This window comes from Crotalus tigris, unplaced genomic scaffold (genome assembly GCF_016545835.1).
Source record: "Crotalus tigris isolate CLP2741 ecotype Arizona unplaced genomic scaffold, ASM1654583v1 scf7180000017683.1919423, whole genome shotgun sequence".
NCBI lineage: Eukaryota > Metazoa > Chordata > Lepidosauria > Squamata > Viperidae > Crotalus > Crotalus tigris.
The window spans coordinates 664,493-679,147 of record NW_024096563.1 but is presented as its reverse complement, the minus strand read 5'-3'; the positions used below and the strand labels follow the sequence as shown (position 1 = coordinate 679,147).

The 14,655-nt window shown below is 43.3% G+C and overlaps 1 protein-coding gene across 1 annotated transcript in view; it reads right to left on the bottom strand.

Moving 5' to 3' along the window:
• Window positions 1-4,243: 4,243 nt before the first annotated feature.
• Window positions 4,244-14,655, bottom strand: part of SEMA7A (semaphorin 7A (John Milton Hagen blood group)) — a 36,958-nt gene continuing 26,546 nt past the window's right edge. Inside the window, exons 7-14 of the mRNA XM_039337553.1 lie at window positions 14,052-14,197; window positions 13,021-13,199; window positions 12,674-12,782; window positions 11,426-11,609; window positions 9,385-9,500; window positions 8,995-9,152; window positions 7,945-8,018; window positions 4,244-6,259 (exon numbers count right to left, since the gene is read on the bottom strand). Of these exons, the coding sequence (XP_039193487.1) occupies window positions 5,886-6,259; window positions 7,945-8,018; window positions 8,995-9,152; window positions 9,385-9,500; window positions 11,426-11,609; window positions 12,674-12,782; window positions 13,021-13,199; window positions 14,052-14,197 (1,340 nt within the window). The 3' untranslated portion in view covers window positions 4,244-5,885. The remainder of the gene's footprint in view (window positions 6,260-7,944; window positions 8,019-8,994; window positions 9,153-9,384; window positions 9,501-11,425; window positions 11,610-12,673; window positions 12,783-13,020; window positions 13,200-14,051; window positions 14,198-14,655) is intronic.

The window sequence follows — 14,655 nt, the reverse complement described above, 5'->3', positions numbered from 1 at the left end:
GAAGTATGTCAAGATCACTACTCCGTGAAAAAAAAAGTCAAAATTGGTTTTCCAATCAAATTAAACGCGAAGAGTTTCATTGGTTGGATAGATGATAGATTAGGAGAGAGAGAGAGAGAGAGAAACTAACAGAGAGAGATGTGACACACAATAAAAATGAAGAGGAGGAGGAGGAGAAAGAGAGAGAGGAAGAGAAAGAGGAAGAGGAGGCGGGACATATGATGGAGAGACAGACAGACAACAAAGATGAAAAGATGGATGTAGATGATGAAGGTGATAGATAGATAGATAGATAGATAGATAGATAGATAGATAGATAGATAGATAGATAGATAGAGGTGTTTGTGTTGTGTGTGTGTGTGAGAGAGAGATGATAGATAGATAGATAGATAGATAGATAGATAGATAGATAGATAGAGATAGATAGAGATAGAGATAGATAGATAGATAGATAGATAGATAGATAGAGAGAGAGAGAGAGAGAGAGAGAGAGAGAGAGATAGATAGATAGATAGATAGATAGATAGATAGATAGATAGATAGATAGATAGATAGACAGACAGACAGACAGACAGACAGACAGACAGATTAGAGGGAGAAAGAGAGAGATGATAAGAGGGAAAGAGAGCGATAAGAGAGAGAGAGAAAAAAAGAACAATCCTTGGCAATTAGACTGGAGTGTGAGCTGGATACCAAGTCACCGTGATGTCTCTTTGCCAAGTGTGCTGCCACCCACTGTGCGTGTGTTCAGCGAGAGTAAATGCCTTTGGCAAAGCACCTCTGATGACTCCTGCTGAGGTCAGGGGCTTCTGTCAACAGCTCTGCCCAGATGGGAAGCCCTTCCTTTTCCTCTTCCTGCTCTGCCTCAGCTGTTGTCAGACTTTTGCCCATCTGCTCTCCAGCCAGAGATGAGTCTCTTTGCTCCCTGGGCAATTTGAATTTGGTAAAAGGCCCTCCTTTTACAGAAAACCATCCAATTTTGCAAGAACTAGCTAAGTAATCATTTTTTTCAGGCTGTGGGGTGCCTCAATGTCCCCTTTTTCTAATGCCTTCTAAACCAGCGACGGTCCTCAAATAAAAGATATTCAAATCAAGTGTTCTATCTTACAGTGCTAGGGAATGTGTAAATAGCCAGCCTAGATGGGAAACCCCGTTTCAAAAATTGGAGGCTTAGCATCTTCAACCCAGGAAGATCTGATGGAGTAGAAACACCCATGTAGTTAGAGTAAATGCACTTTACAGTCCTCCTTATGACTACAACTGTTGTTGTTAGTTGCAAAGTCGTGTCCGACCCATCACGACCCCATGGACAACGTTCCTCCAGGCTTTCCTGTCCTCTACCATCTTCTGGAGTCCAATTAAGCTCACACCTACTGCTTCAGTGACTCCATCCAGCCACCTCGTTCTTTGTCGTTCCGTTCTTCTATTGCCCTCCATCTTTCCCAGCATCAGGCTCTTCTCCAGTGAGTCCTTCCTTCTCATTAGGTGGCCAAAGGACTTGAGTTTCAACTTCAGGATTTGGCCTTCTAAAGAGAGTCAGGCTTGATATCCTCCAGGACTGACTGGTTGGATCGCCTTGCAGTCCAGGGCACTCGCAGGAGTCTTCTCCAGCATCATAGTTCAAAGACCTCGATTCTTTGGTGCTCAGCCTTTCTTATAGTCCAACTTTCACATCCATACATTGCAACTGGGAAAACCATGGCCTTGACTATACGTATGTGCCAATGACCACAACTGAGTGGTCACTAAATGAACTGTTGTAAAATGAGGTCTATCTATATATCCGAACAGATCCCAAGAAAAATTAAAATAGGAGTTCAACCCACAATCGGTTTCTTTGTATAGGAAGAAGAAGAGGCAGAGCTGAAGGGCGGGATTAAACAGGTCATCAGTCTGGAATCTGTGCGTTGCCGCAAGAGACCCAAGTCCAGCCTTCTCTTGAATTCTGTTGACCCTCATCTAATGCCAATTTAGTGCTGACTGTTGACTTGACTAGATTCTTGTGTATAGGTTGTACAGGCGATCCTTGGCTTACAATCGTTCATTTAGTGAACATTCGAAGTTACATCTCAATTTGATGATCAGGTTGTCCAACATAGAGAGGTATAATTGGCGTCCTTTTGTTATCAGTATTCACACCTGCACTGGGCAAGTTGTAGGTTAGCTCAGTGTTTCTTAACCTGGGCAACTTCAAGAGGTGTGGACTTGAACCCATGCTGGCTGGCTGGCTGGGGAATTCTGGGAATTGAAGTCCACAAGTTTTAAATTTGCCCAGTTTGAGAAACACTGAGTTAGATGGTTGCTAAGATCTTTCACAACCCTTCCATTCTATAATTCTATGGTTCTCCTAGCAGATTCAGCAAGGGAGATATTTCCATCAAGGACAAGAGGCTAAGGAAAACTCCTAGACGTTCTGACTCATCTCCAGTATTTTCTGTTGATGCTTTTATTTTTAGTTCTTTTTATTTTATTGAGGAACTGAAAAATGGAAGGCTATAAAAGCCGCTGAAGCCATCAGCATAAATAGAGCTGTGTGTGCGCGCATTATATTAGGAGCGGAACCAAGAAACAAAAAAAAAAGGAGGAAGCAGGATAAAAACAAGACAAATTTTGAGTTCTCTATATAGATCCAAAATACCATCACAATAGAACAGGAAAAGGAGAAGGAACTATTCCCCAGAGAGCCTGTGGGCAGACTTCAAAAGAAATGTGTACAAGAGTACAACCAAAAATAACTTACAATCTGAGTCCCATCCTAGACACCCAGTCAGGGTCAAACCTCTATAAGATTTTTGGCTAAGCTCTCGTCTCATTGCCCAATTCTTTTACAAGGAAATTCTAAGATTCAGGAGAAAAAGTGGCTTAGCTAAAGTTGTAAAGAAACAGAAAAAAAAGAAGGAGCTCTTGGTTCAGGGTAATTGCATTGGTTAATTATGGCCAGTCGGGTGACAGCAGATATTTGTTGAGGTAGCCCCAGGGTTACAACTGTAGCTGAGCTCAGAATTATGGTCATAAGCCGTGGTGGTACTTAAGCGGGTCACCCTGTGACTGTGTGATGACCCAGGGCCCCAAACGGAGACAAAGCTCTTAGCTGGTCAGAACAAGTGTCTTTGTAGGCACTGCCAATGTTCACCCAACAGCCCCCACATATGCTGGCAGAAGTTCAATAAAACAGCCAGGGAAGTTTACTCGGTTCTTTAAAGTAAAACAGATAACAAGCAAACCTATAATCCTTTCAACTCCCAGCTTGCCTGTGAACTGCAAACTGCAAAACTGCAGACTGCAAGGAGAGATCAGCAGAAAGCAAACTGATCCAGAATACAAAGTGTCCAGATTACAAGAGACACTATCTCAAGATTTCACTTTTGTTCCTGGCAAATGCCCCACCCCACAGTGTCTCCTTAAATACCTACTCCCCAAGTGTGCCTTGTGGAGTGGGGCGGGCCGCTCTTTTCCCAAGCAAGTGAGCCTGCCTCCGTTGTTCCCTCCTCCTCCTCTCTGCTCTCCTTGCTCTGGGATCTGGTGGGGAGGGGCTTTGTTCCTCGCCTCAGCTCTGCCTTCCCTGTTCCAAACCTGAAGGGCCCTGGCCTGCCTCAGCCTGCTCCTCCCCACAGTCCTCCGAAGCACAGACACCCCTTCCTGGGCCTCATCAGGGAACTCCATGTCGTCCTCAGAGTCCTCAGAGTCAGGCTCGGACAGAGGCATGACAGACCGCATCCGATTTTACAACGTTTGTGTGGTGGTGCTTGTTAACTAACGCTGCAGTTGTTAAGCAAATATGACAGTTGTTAAACAAAGCCATTTCACCCAATGGCTGTTTTTTTTTTTTTTTTGCTAGAAAATGGAAGTAAAAGCCAGTTTCCAACAACAACAAAAAAAGCTCCAAATCGCAGTCACGTGACTATAGGTTGTGGAAAATGGCCATAACTGTGGATTGTTACCAAGTGCTCAAAAAGCAATCACATGATCCGGGGGAAGCAGCTGTCAGAACTTCAAATCCAAGTTATAAATAAGCCCTGGGGAGATCTGTCATAACTTTGACTGGTCATTAAGTGCCCGATCCTAAGTCAAGGACACCTTGTATATATTTTTTAACATCCATATTACCCCAGTAAAAAGAGCATGTAAAACATCTGAGGTGTCTACATGCAGTTGTGATTTGGATGGATTGAAGCATCCACAATGAGAATTCACAGACTGGTAAGTCCCAAAAGAGTTAAGAAATGTAGACTTTACTCCAGTGGATTCTGAAAACATTTTATTCGTTTATTTTTAAAGCTCTCTATTTAAAAAATACATTCAGGTACAAAGAAATGGGAAGCAAAACTATATAAAAAAAAAAGGGAATAAGTCTTTGGTTCAGAGGTATCCATGAGAAATGTGCGTCAAACTCCCCCCTTCAAAATGGCATCCACAGCCATGTGATTAAAGCCCCACCCCCTTCTATCAGGCAGCCGCCATCTTAACTTTTTTGATTGCCTTTCCCCACAAAACACACTTGCTTTGGGTCCCTTCTGTTCATAATCAAGGGTTACAGCAGCTCAAAGTGTATTGAAGGACCACAAAATAACAATATTGACAACAAAGAAATGTACTGAAGCGAAATAAGGAATGGCTCTTTTTTTTAAAAAAAAAAATGTAGTGTAGCACAGACCAAGAGGTACTCAATGGAAAGACCAAGAGGTACTCAATGGAAAGAGGACTGATTCATTTCACAGTTGATTCTCCAAACAATGGTCCCATAACAAGGGTTGGATCACAAGTGAGCCTTGGGAAGTGGCTTAAGGATGACGCTTGGTCCGCCATAAGGTGAGCAATTTTGCACCAGATTGGACAACTTCATTGCAAAGATTTACCCAAAAAAGTCTCTGCTCCTCTTTAAGGTCTGTTCTCCAGGAATCAGAACTTCTCCACCTCAGATGTTCAACCATTGCTTCTTCTTTCCCCCACCCTCTTGAAATCTGGGCATTTGCCACTAGCTCTTCTAGTCCATCTTTAGATGATTGAAAACCTTCATCGACCAAGGAACATGAAACCACGACTTCCAAAGGAAGAAATTGGGTGGATTATTTTTTTTTTAAAAAAAAAGCAAAAACAACAAACAGACCACAATTATTTAAAGAAACAGGATGCAATTGAATTGGGGGAAATACACAATATAGGTCAGGGACAAATGTTTACAAAGCAAAGAATTGGAAGCTTTCTCTTTCACAAAGAGAAAATACAATAAATAAATATTCTGCAACTATTCTGAAATACAAAAAGGTATTTTTCCAAAAGTTTATGGCCTATAGACCTGGGCAGCTTTAGCTGGCACTCGCTATTTTCTTTAATAAGCAGCAGTAACACCAACGAAGGTGGTGGAGAATTGAAAATGCCATTTTCTCAAAGTGGATCCCTGCACAAACATGGAATCAAGCTTGTTCTACAAATGGACGGATGGGAAGGAGTTGAAAAGCCACCGGCCAGTCTTCTGGCAGAGATCATGTGCAAATAGACCTTGTAAATCCTAATCTGCTTCTAGGAAACTCATCTTCATTTTTGAGGTTAGATTAGTCAAGGCCACCACAGGGTTTCCATGTTCTTCTTGCCTGATACATTTACTTATGATGTTAATTGTCCAATTTACAGAACCACCCATCTCAACAAGTGACTCTGAGGATATCAATCATTTTCCTTCTCTTTCAGGAAAAGAGTCTCTTCTTCTCCCTTGCCTCCATCCAGATGTCAAGAAGATCAAGAAGATGTTGCTTTGAAGACCATCTGCACTGACCTTCGATCCTCAGCTCTACAACCATCTGAATGGTGAGATGTCTTCAGTAGAAATGTTCCTGAATATCCAGCCAAGTAGGGACATGGTGTGAAGGTCCACAGAAGATCAGGCTTTACTGGATGATCAAGACTATGCCTATCATGTGCAGTAAGCCCAGCCAGAACGATAAAGATGGCACGGAGGCAAGTCCCACTGATCTTGCAAGCTTGTACTCTGTGTCCTTAGAGGGATTCTCCAGGTATTCAGTTAGGACTGTCTGATAGAACCAGTCTTCTCTAGATACGCAGGAATACTTGCCATAGAGCTGGTCGGTCATATTGTCAATGAAATGAAGGCAGTGACGGTGTCCAGAACTACAGTGTGCAACTGGCCGGTCATTATGGAACCAAGTGTAATTAGCATAATGAGATTCTTGAGAGCAAGTCAAGAAATAACGGGAATTTAGAGTCACATTGACATTCTTTGAGGATGGGCTGCTGCTGTTTCCTGGGCAAAAGGAAGGAAAGAGGAAAAAAGGAAAGATCAGTGGTGAGATGGACTGGGTATCTTTGTCTCCTTTTGTGACTATTTCTCATCTCCTTTTAAACAACCAGAAAAACAGAGCTGGAAGTGACCTTGGAGGTCTTCTAGTCCAACCCCGTGCTCAAGGAGGACACCCTGTACCATTCCAGACAAATGGCTGTCCAGTCTCTTCTTAAAAACCTCCACTGATGGAGCACCCACAACTTCTGGCAGCAAACTGTTCCACTGGTTAATTGTCCTCACTGTCAGGAAGTTTCTCCTTAGTTCTAGGTTGCTTCTCTTCTTGATTAGTTTCCATCCGTTGTTTCTTGTCCTACCTTCTGGTGCTTTGGAACATAAGTTGAGCCCCCTCTTCTTTGTGACATCCCCTCAAATACTGGAACACTGCTATCATGTCACCCCTAGTCCTCCTTTTCTCTAGACTGGCCATACCCAATTCCTGCAACCGTTCCTCACATGTTTTAGCCTCCAGCCCCCTATTCATCTTTGTTGCTCTTCTCTGCACTCTTTCTAGAGCACTCTTTCAATCGTGTCACACATGAGGTATTGTGAGGTATCGTGACATTTTTTGCCTTTGCAAAGCTGGGGTGTTGACCTGGGGTGTTGACCCAAGGGTGGGCATAGTCTGTGCATGACACATCCAGCCCACCGACCACCAGTTTGACACCCTTATTCTAGAGTCTCAATATCTTTCAAAGCCCTCAGGCTAGAGTCTTGTGGTAGTTCCCATGAAGTCTTTTTTTCAGGTTGCGAAGAGATTGTCTGCTCCACATCTATTGTCAAGCCAGCCTCATTAGAGGGCCTCTTTTCATATTTGTCGCCAAACCCAACAAATTAAAATTGTTTATTGGTCTGGTCTGGTCTTCTTGGGAAAACTGGCTAAGAATCCCTTCCCTGTCCAAGGTTCATGGCTGGCCTTCTCTGTGGTTTCCTCCATATTATAGAACAGGGGTCCCCAACCCCCGGTCCGTGGACCGGTACCATGCCATGGCATGCCAGCAACCGGTTCGCACAAACAAGCAAGGCCCCATTCATGGGACGCAGGCAGCACACAAAACCACGCATCCTCCGGTCCGTGGAAAAACCTCTCTCGACGGAACTGGTCCTTGATGCCCAAAAGGTTGGGGACCTCTGTTATAGAAGATGCTAATTCTGGAGGTTCAGATGGTACCCTACTTTCAGGAAAAGCCTGAAAACCTTCCTTTTCCAACAAGCTTTCAGCTGATTAGCACATGAGTACCTTCACATTTCTGTATATTTTTAACTGATTATTTCAGGGTTGTGTGATTCCTCATTTGTTTCACTTCACCAAAGTTTGAGGCAGTTACCAAACTTAACGAACAAATGAAACTGAATGTGGTGATTTTTATAAGCCTCCATCAACTTTCAGAATAGCAGCTCAGTTAATGATTATTTCTGTTCATTCTAAAATCACAAACTTTTTTTTTTCTTGCAATCCACTGCTACTTCAACACTTTGTCCGGAGGCCATTCTTTCTAACAAAACCTCATTCCCCCCCCCCACCTCTTCTTTTTCCTAATTTCTTGTGGGCTTTTTAAAATGTATTTTCACAGATTTTTTGCAGGAAACATCTGCTGCCGCCTTCTTCTTAAGTACACTCAAGGTTGTTTTTTTTTTGTGAATATTACCTTCGGATGTCAAGTTGTTTGAAGTAGGACAAATGTTTCGAGGGACATCATGGCTTAGAGACTGCAATAAAGTTCTAAAAAAAATGAAAAATCAAGTTAAACATCATATTCCTTCATAAATTAGGCCCTCAAAGGGTCAGCCTGCTGCATCTTCATCAAAGATATGCAGTAGTTATGTGATTGTTTACATTTGTTTAGCTGGTCAAAAAAAAATAGCTGAAGATTCATAATCAATGAAGAAAATTTCATTGCCTTATTCGGAGGCCCCATTTTTATACATTTTTACTGGGTTGCTAAATTAACCACTTTTCTAGGTTTGTACAATAAACTAGTTCAGTAGCTAGTTCAGTTGAGACTCTAGAAAGAGTATAGAGAAGAGCAACAAAGATGATTAGGGGACTGGAGGCTAAAACATATAAGGAACAGTTGCTGGAATTGGGTATGTCTAGTTTAACGAAGAGAAGGACAAGGGGGGACATGATAGCAGTATTCCAATATCTCAAGGGCTGCCCCCAAAAAGAGGGAGTCAAGCTATTCTCCAAAGCACCTGAAGGCAGGACAAGAAACAACAGATGGAAACTCATCAAGGAGAGAAGCAACCTAGAACTAAGGAGAAACTTCCTGACAGTGAGAACAATTAACCAGTGGAACAACCTGCCTCCAGAAGCGGTGAATGCTCCAACACTGGAAGTTTTTAAGAAGAGACTGGAACAGCCATTTGTCTGAAAAGGTATAGGGTTTCCTGCCTGAGCAGGGGGTTGGACTAGATGACCTCCAAGGTCCCTTCCAACTTTACTACTACTATTATTATAGTAGCAATCAACTTGGTTGGGTTCATGCAAGAGAGAAGCCATTCAAAAAAGGTCAACACCAACCAAGCTTAGCATGTGGGAATATAGCCCATAAGATCTTTACCTGACTTAATGGACCACAGTTGCGTGTATACACCCAACTGAGAAAGTGACATTGCACTTATGTTTTAGAAACACTTGTCTGGTTTAAGACGTGCCATGTCACCATCAAACCAATTATATAAATTATGTAACCTACCCATTTTCCTGCTCATAAATAGAAGTACATTCCTCATTGATCCATCCACAGTAGGGGTCTCTGGAGAGCACACAGCTCCCACAGTTGTTCTCATATGCCCCACAAGAGGCCATGGGGAGCTGCACCACCTCGTTGGCCGAAGCCACAATTAATTCATTCTGCAAAATAAAACAAAGGAGCCATTGAAATGAGCTTTCTTGACCCATCAAGAGATAGTCAACCAGCCGTGGAAAATGGGCAGCCATCCCGAGGTCATGAAACCAATACTTGGCATCTTGGCTAGAAGGAACAATGATAAAGAAGCTGGAAACCAGAGTCCAACAACAGCTGGACGCTCATGTGCTGACTACTCGTTGTGATTGAGTCTCCATGCTGTGAAGGCTTTCTTACCCTTGTGTGGTCTAAAATCATGGCAAGGATGCCTGCCTGGGATTGGAAAGGCTGGATTTCCAGAATATTCATGGGTCCTTTTGGCAAGACGACCACCTTATGGATGCTTCCTTTGTCTGTATGTGAGATGAGGAGAAAGAAGGATTAGCAAGAAGAAAACACGGACATGGATGGTGAGGGGGAAAAAAAACCCACGAAATCATATTCCCTTAATATGAATTAGGATAAAGGTTCATGAGACAATAAAGGTGTATATTATTCCCCACAGTAAAGAGAAGCAGAGATGGTCAAACTGAGTCTTTTGTCCAAAGAAGAGAATATATCTAATCCTGTTTCTGTTTTGAAACTGCTTCTGGATTTTGTGCTTGCAATGAAAAAGAAAAACGAAATTTTGCTTTTGCTTCTGCTAATTAGACAGGTTTATTGTTGTAGAGTAGGTTTGCACACACTGTTGTGTAAAAGTAAAAAAATTGTTATCTTCTCCTGTGCTAAAGAGAGTTGGAAGTTGGTGCCTTTTTTCTTTTCCCTTTCCTTTCTTCTAGTTTTCTATTACTTGCTAGAATTTTCTCTTTGTATTTTATAGTTTGAGAAAACAACAAAATTAACGTTTTGTCAATCCATAAGAATGGATGACAAGACTCAAGTGGACCAGAGAGGCAAGATGACGTTCTCCACTTTGATGGATTTGAGTACATTTGACTTTATAACCCAGGCATGTCAAACTTGCAACGTCACATGACGTCGCGCGACATATGGGAGCTTTTTCTCCATTGCCGCCAATGGGGTGGGCGCAGTTTTGGGATGAAGTCTCTGGCCTGTGGGCCAGCAGTTTGACACCCCTGATATAACCCTTTAGAAAGGAACTTTTCTCCTGCTCTTCCATCCTTGACCAATTCCCATATTATGGTCTTATCCCAGCAATCAAACAAGAATTCTCCATAAGAGTTCTCATTCAAGAAATAGCCAGAAGCTTCCAAAAAAAAAAAAAGATGAAAGTGGAGCAGATGGCCACAATCTCTCATTTGATCACACAATTCTTAACCAACCTCACCCCGGATAAGCAAGAGAGACACAAACCCGATACAGGCAGGCCAGTCACACAGAAAGCAACAACACTCAACAGTATAGCCCAGGGGTAGGCAATCTTGGCTCTTTTATGACTGGTGGACTTCAACTCCCAGAATTCCTGAGCCAACATGGCTCAGCTTGGAAACCTTTCCCTTTCCCCTCAGTATTGCTGGCTCAGGAATTCTGGGAGTTGAAGTCCACACGTCATAAAAGAGCCAAGGTTGCCTACCCTTGAAATAGGCCAATCTCTGCTTAGATAGAGACCTGAATCCCACTTCTATTCTCCATCTGCTCCTCCTAGGACAGGGGTAGGCAACCTTGGCTCTTTTATGACTTGTGGACTTCAACTCCCAGAATTCCTGAGCCAGCCATGCTGAGGAGAAATGGAGAGGTTTCCATGTTAAGCCATGCTGGCTCAGGACTTCTGGGAGTTGAAGTCCACCAGTCATAAAAGAGCCAAGGTTGCCTACCCCTGGTGTAGCCCATCACACCCAAAGCTGTCAGGACAGGCAATTGTTCAGTGTGCAACCTGACATCAAATCTCCGTTTTCCAAGATCACAGCACTGAGAAGGCTGCTGAAGGGAGAATACAAATGAAAATCCAACATCAGAGAATTCCCACTACCCATTTCTCCAACTCTGATTCATAGCTACATCCTCAGCTGTTGCAATCTAACCTTTATCTGGGTCAAACCAAGAGAGAGGTAATCCAGAGAGAGCTACAGGGCCCAGCACTTGCTAAGTTGAAGAGGACAGGTTTCAGGAGTCTGGCTACAAAACAAGGGGGAGAGCAGCTGAGCCAAAGTTGTATACTGTTTGTAGAAGAAGGCACACACACACACACAAACACCACAAATGCCTTTATGTTGAGTTGAGAAGATCTCTCGTACAGCCACAGAGCCTTCCTACCAAAACTTTCACCCACCACTTCTACAACTACAACAGGCACATTACGGATGGCTTTGTGGCTTACCTGTGGCTAAATACAGAACATTGTAGATCTTATTATTTGCTGCCTCAACCTGGTGGACGCCGAGTTGCTGGTAGTGATGTTTGCTGTAGAAGACAATTTTCCCATTCATTTGGGCGGCCAACTCTGGATAGCTGTCAATCACTTTGAAAGTCTCAGGTGGAGTCTTTTCATTTCCTTCTAGACACTGTCAAGAAATTCACAGAGATGATAATAAGGAGATGAATAGAGAAAGAGTTCCATAGAGACCCAACATTACACGCTCTTTGGGCTTTTGATTTACTAAAAGCTTAATCGGTCTGCAGGTTTGCAAGCCGTGAGGACTGGAGTCCTGTTTTCAGAATGACTAAAGCAGTGGGGATACTCAACAGCTAATACTGCAGACATGTCCATCCTTTTCACAAACCTGTCACGGGTAGGGAGGATGGGAGCACAGTCAAATATGTCAGAAAAGACACCAAGAATTGGATAGGTAGGCAGATTGTATAGATAGGAAAGTAGAATAGAGACAGGGCAGGAAAGAAATGGGTGATAGGAAGGAAGGAAGGAAGGAAGGAAGGAAGGAAGGAAGGAAGGAAGGAAGGAAGGAAGAGAGGGAGGGAGGGAGGGATGGAGGGAGGAGAGACAAGGGAGAGAAGAGAGGAAAGAAGGAAGAAAGGAAGAAATGGAGGGAGGGAGGGAGTCGAGAGAGAAAAAGGTGGGATGTAGGGATAGGTAGAGAAATGGTTGAATGATGAAGGGTTGGAGAAAGAGAGAAGTGGATGAGCGAATGGATGGATGGTGAATGATAAAAAGACAGAGAGAGAGATGACAATGGATAGGTGGATGCATGAATAGAGAGACAGAGAACTAGGATGGAAAGATGGATGGACAGATGGATGGATGAATAGTGGAGGGTTCAGAGAAAGAAAGAGATGATGGATGGATGGATGGATGGATGGATGGATGGATGGATGGATGGATGGATGGAGCCCCAGTTTGCTCCAGTGTGACATGGTGGAGATGTGCTTTAAACTGGAGTAGACAAGTGTTCAGAAAAGAACTGCTCCTAAATGTTACATATGTGACTAGTGAGAGAAAAAACGAAAAGGAAAATGAGTACAATGTTCATTTTCTGAAGCTAACATTCATTCCCTGGTAATTTGGACTGGATAGACAGAGCATGGCATGCAATGCATTTTTAAACAAATGCTTTGTTGATACATATTGGAAGGATCACTTTTCCACCCAATGTTCATCACTGCTTTTTACCTGTCCTGGCTTCACAGCAGGGCTTTTTCCACTGTAGTTTTTCAGGGGAGACGTTCTGAAGTGTTCGCTGATGTCACTAACGGAATAGACGCAGACTGCCGAGTAACCCCTGTGGAAAGGAGACACAAGGAACCAGCCTTCCATCAATGGGAACTCTTCTTTTTTATGGCATTTCACATTGCCAATAAAAGTGAGGCCCTTGCCATAGTCTAATTCCATGCCACCAGGAAAAAACGGGGAAGAAGGAAGAAAAGTTCCTGCAAGGGAAGAAGGTTCTCCACCTCCTTGATGAAAGCCAACCCAAAGTCCCTTGGTGGTGATTTATGGTCAAGGAGCAAAAGACTCACCACTCATTGAGGAAAAGCCCGTAGATCTTTGTCTGAAACCATTGGTCCGATTCAACGATAAAGACGTCTTGAAGCCACTCAAAGTTTCGTTTAGTGGCTGAGTCCACACAGAGCAACGTGGCCTTCAGGAGTGTTGTCCACTTGGCTGCTGAAAAGGACCCATTGCCCCCTTTGTCACCCTGCAGAGAGAAAGGAAGAAGACGTTTACTAGGAGAGCAGCAAAAAAAATCTCTCCTGAGCTTTGGGTGGCCCTTCTAATCTTTTTTGGAAAACAGAGAATTAAATGTGATATTTGCGGAAGCCATTTATAGCTCAAGGTCAAAAAGTAATCAGAGATAGTTTGGAAGGACAGCATCTCATTTCACCAGCATTCCCATTCCTTTTGCACAAATCTAAATTCAGATATAAAATCTTCCAGGGGAATGAGAAGATCCAAATTGGTTCATGCATTCTGCTAAGTGATCATTTGTAAGAGAAGAGCAGGCAAAGCTAGAAGGGAGGAGTTAAGCATGTCATCAGCTTAGGATCATTGCGTTCCCATAAGCGCTCCAAGTCCAGCCCCTCCTGAATTCCATTGACCCTGATCTGGTGCCATTTTTGTGCTGAACTTTAGTTAACCAGAATCTTGTGCATAACCTTGAATAAATATTTTATGTTGCAACCTTATGAATGGTCCTGATTCTTTGCTTCTGACATCATTGATTGAAGAAGCCACCATGACTGGATTCATCTCTGGCTCTAAGCCATAGACCCCATTGGCTGCTGCAGAGCCCATAGCAAGCCACCAGGAGGTCACAATGCCCAGTGCAGCCTAGCATTATTGCACCATTGACGCAGTGGTATACCACTGAATGACTTCTACATATTGTGATGTCTGATGCAAGTAGAAGAGCCAAATTGTTTGCATTATAATATGCTTGCCATCGTTCACCCAGGATTGTTGACAGTCGTGGAGGGACTAGTTCCCACCCAAAACTAAGCTACCAACATAGCAAAGTATCCCAAAAATCTTCTCAAAACTCATTCTTGACCTTGCACACTTGAGCCACCCTGGAGATCTTCCTTGGGGCCAAAGGATTATTTGGCCAGTTAGGGTTGTCCTCTCGAAAGAAGAAGTAGATCTTGTCGTTGTAGGCCTCTTCTTGCTTGATTGGTGCAATCTTCACAAACTGTGGATCTGGCAGGAGGGAAAAAGTGGAGCCGGTGAGATTAAAAAGAAAGCACTGAGCCTGGGCAGATCTTTCAGCTCTGAAACTTCACAAAACACGCCATGCCTGGTTACTCTCAACCGTTTTACTCTCAACACATTTAACCAGATTAAGGGAAAAACCATTCAGGTGTATTTCAGGAGTCCCCAACCTCTGGTCCGTAAACCTTTCTCCACGAAACTGGTCCCTGCTTCCCAAAAGGTTGGGGACCTCTGGTGTATTGGATTCACACAGCAAGCTCAGTTAGGGTTAACCTTGGTAGCTTTGGGGCTTACTAAGTTGTGCAAACAAAGAAAACGAGTTAATTTAATCATCAGATCCAACAACACCAACACATCAAACAAGCTAGGTTTTCACCATCCGCTAAGCCCTCCCTGAATCTCCCAATTACGTCCTAGGTCCAACCATACTTGAAGGTTTAGGCAAG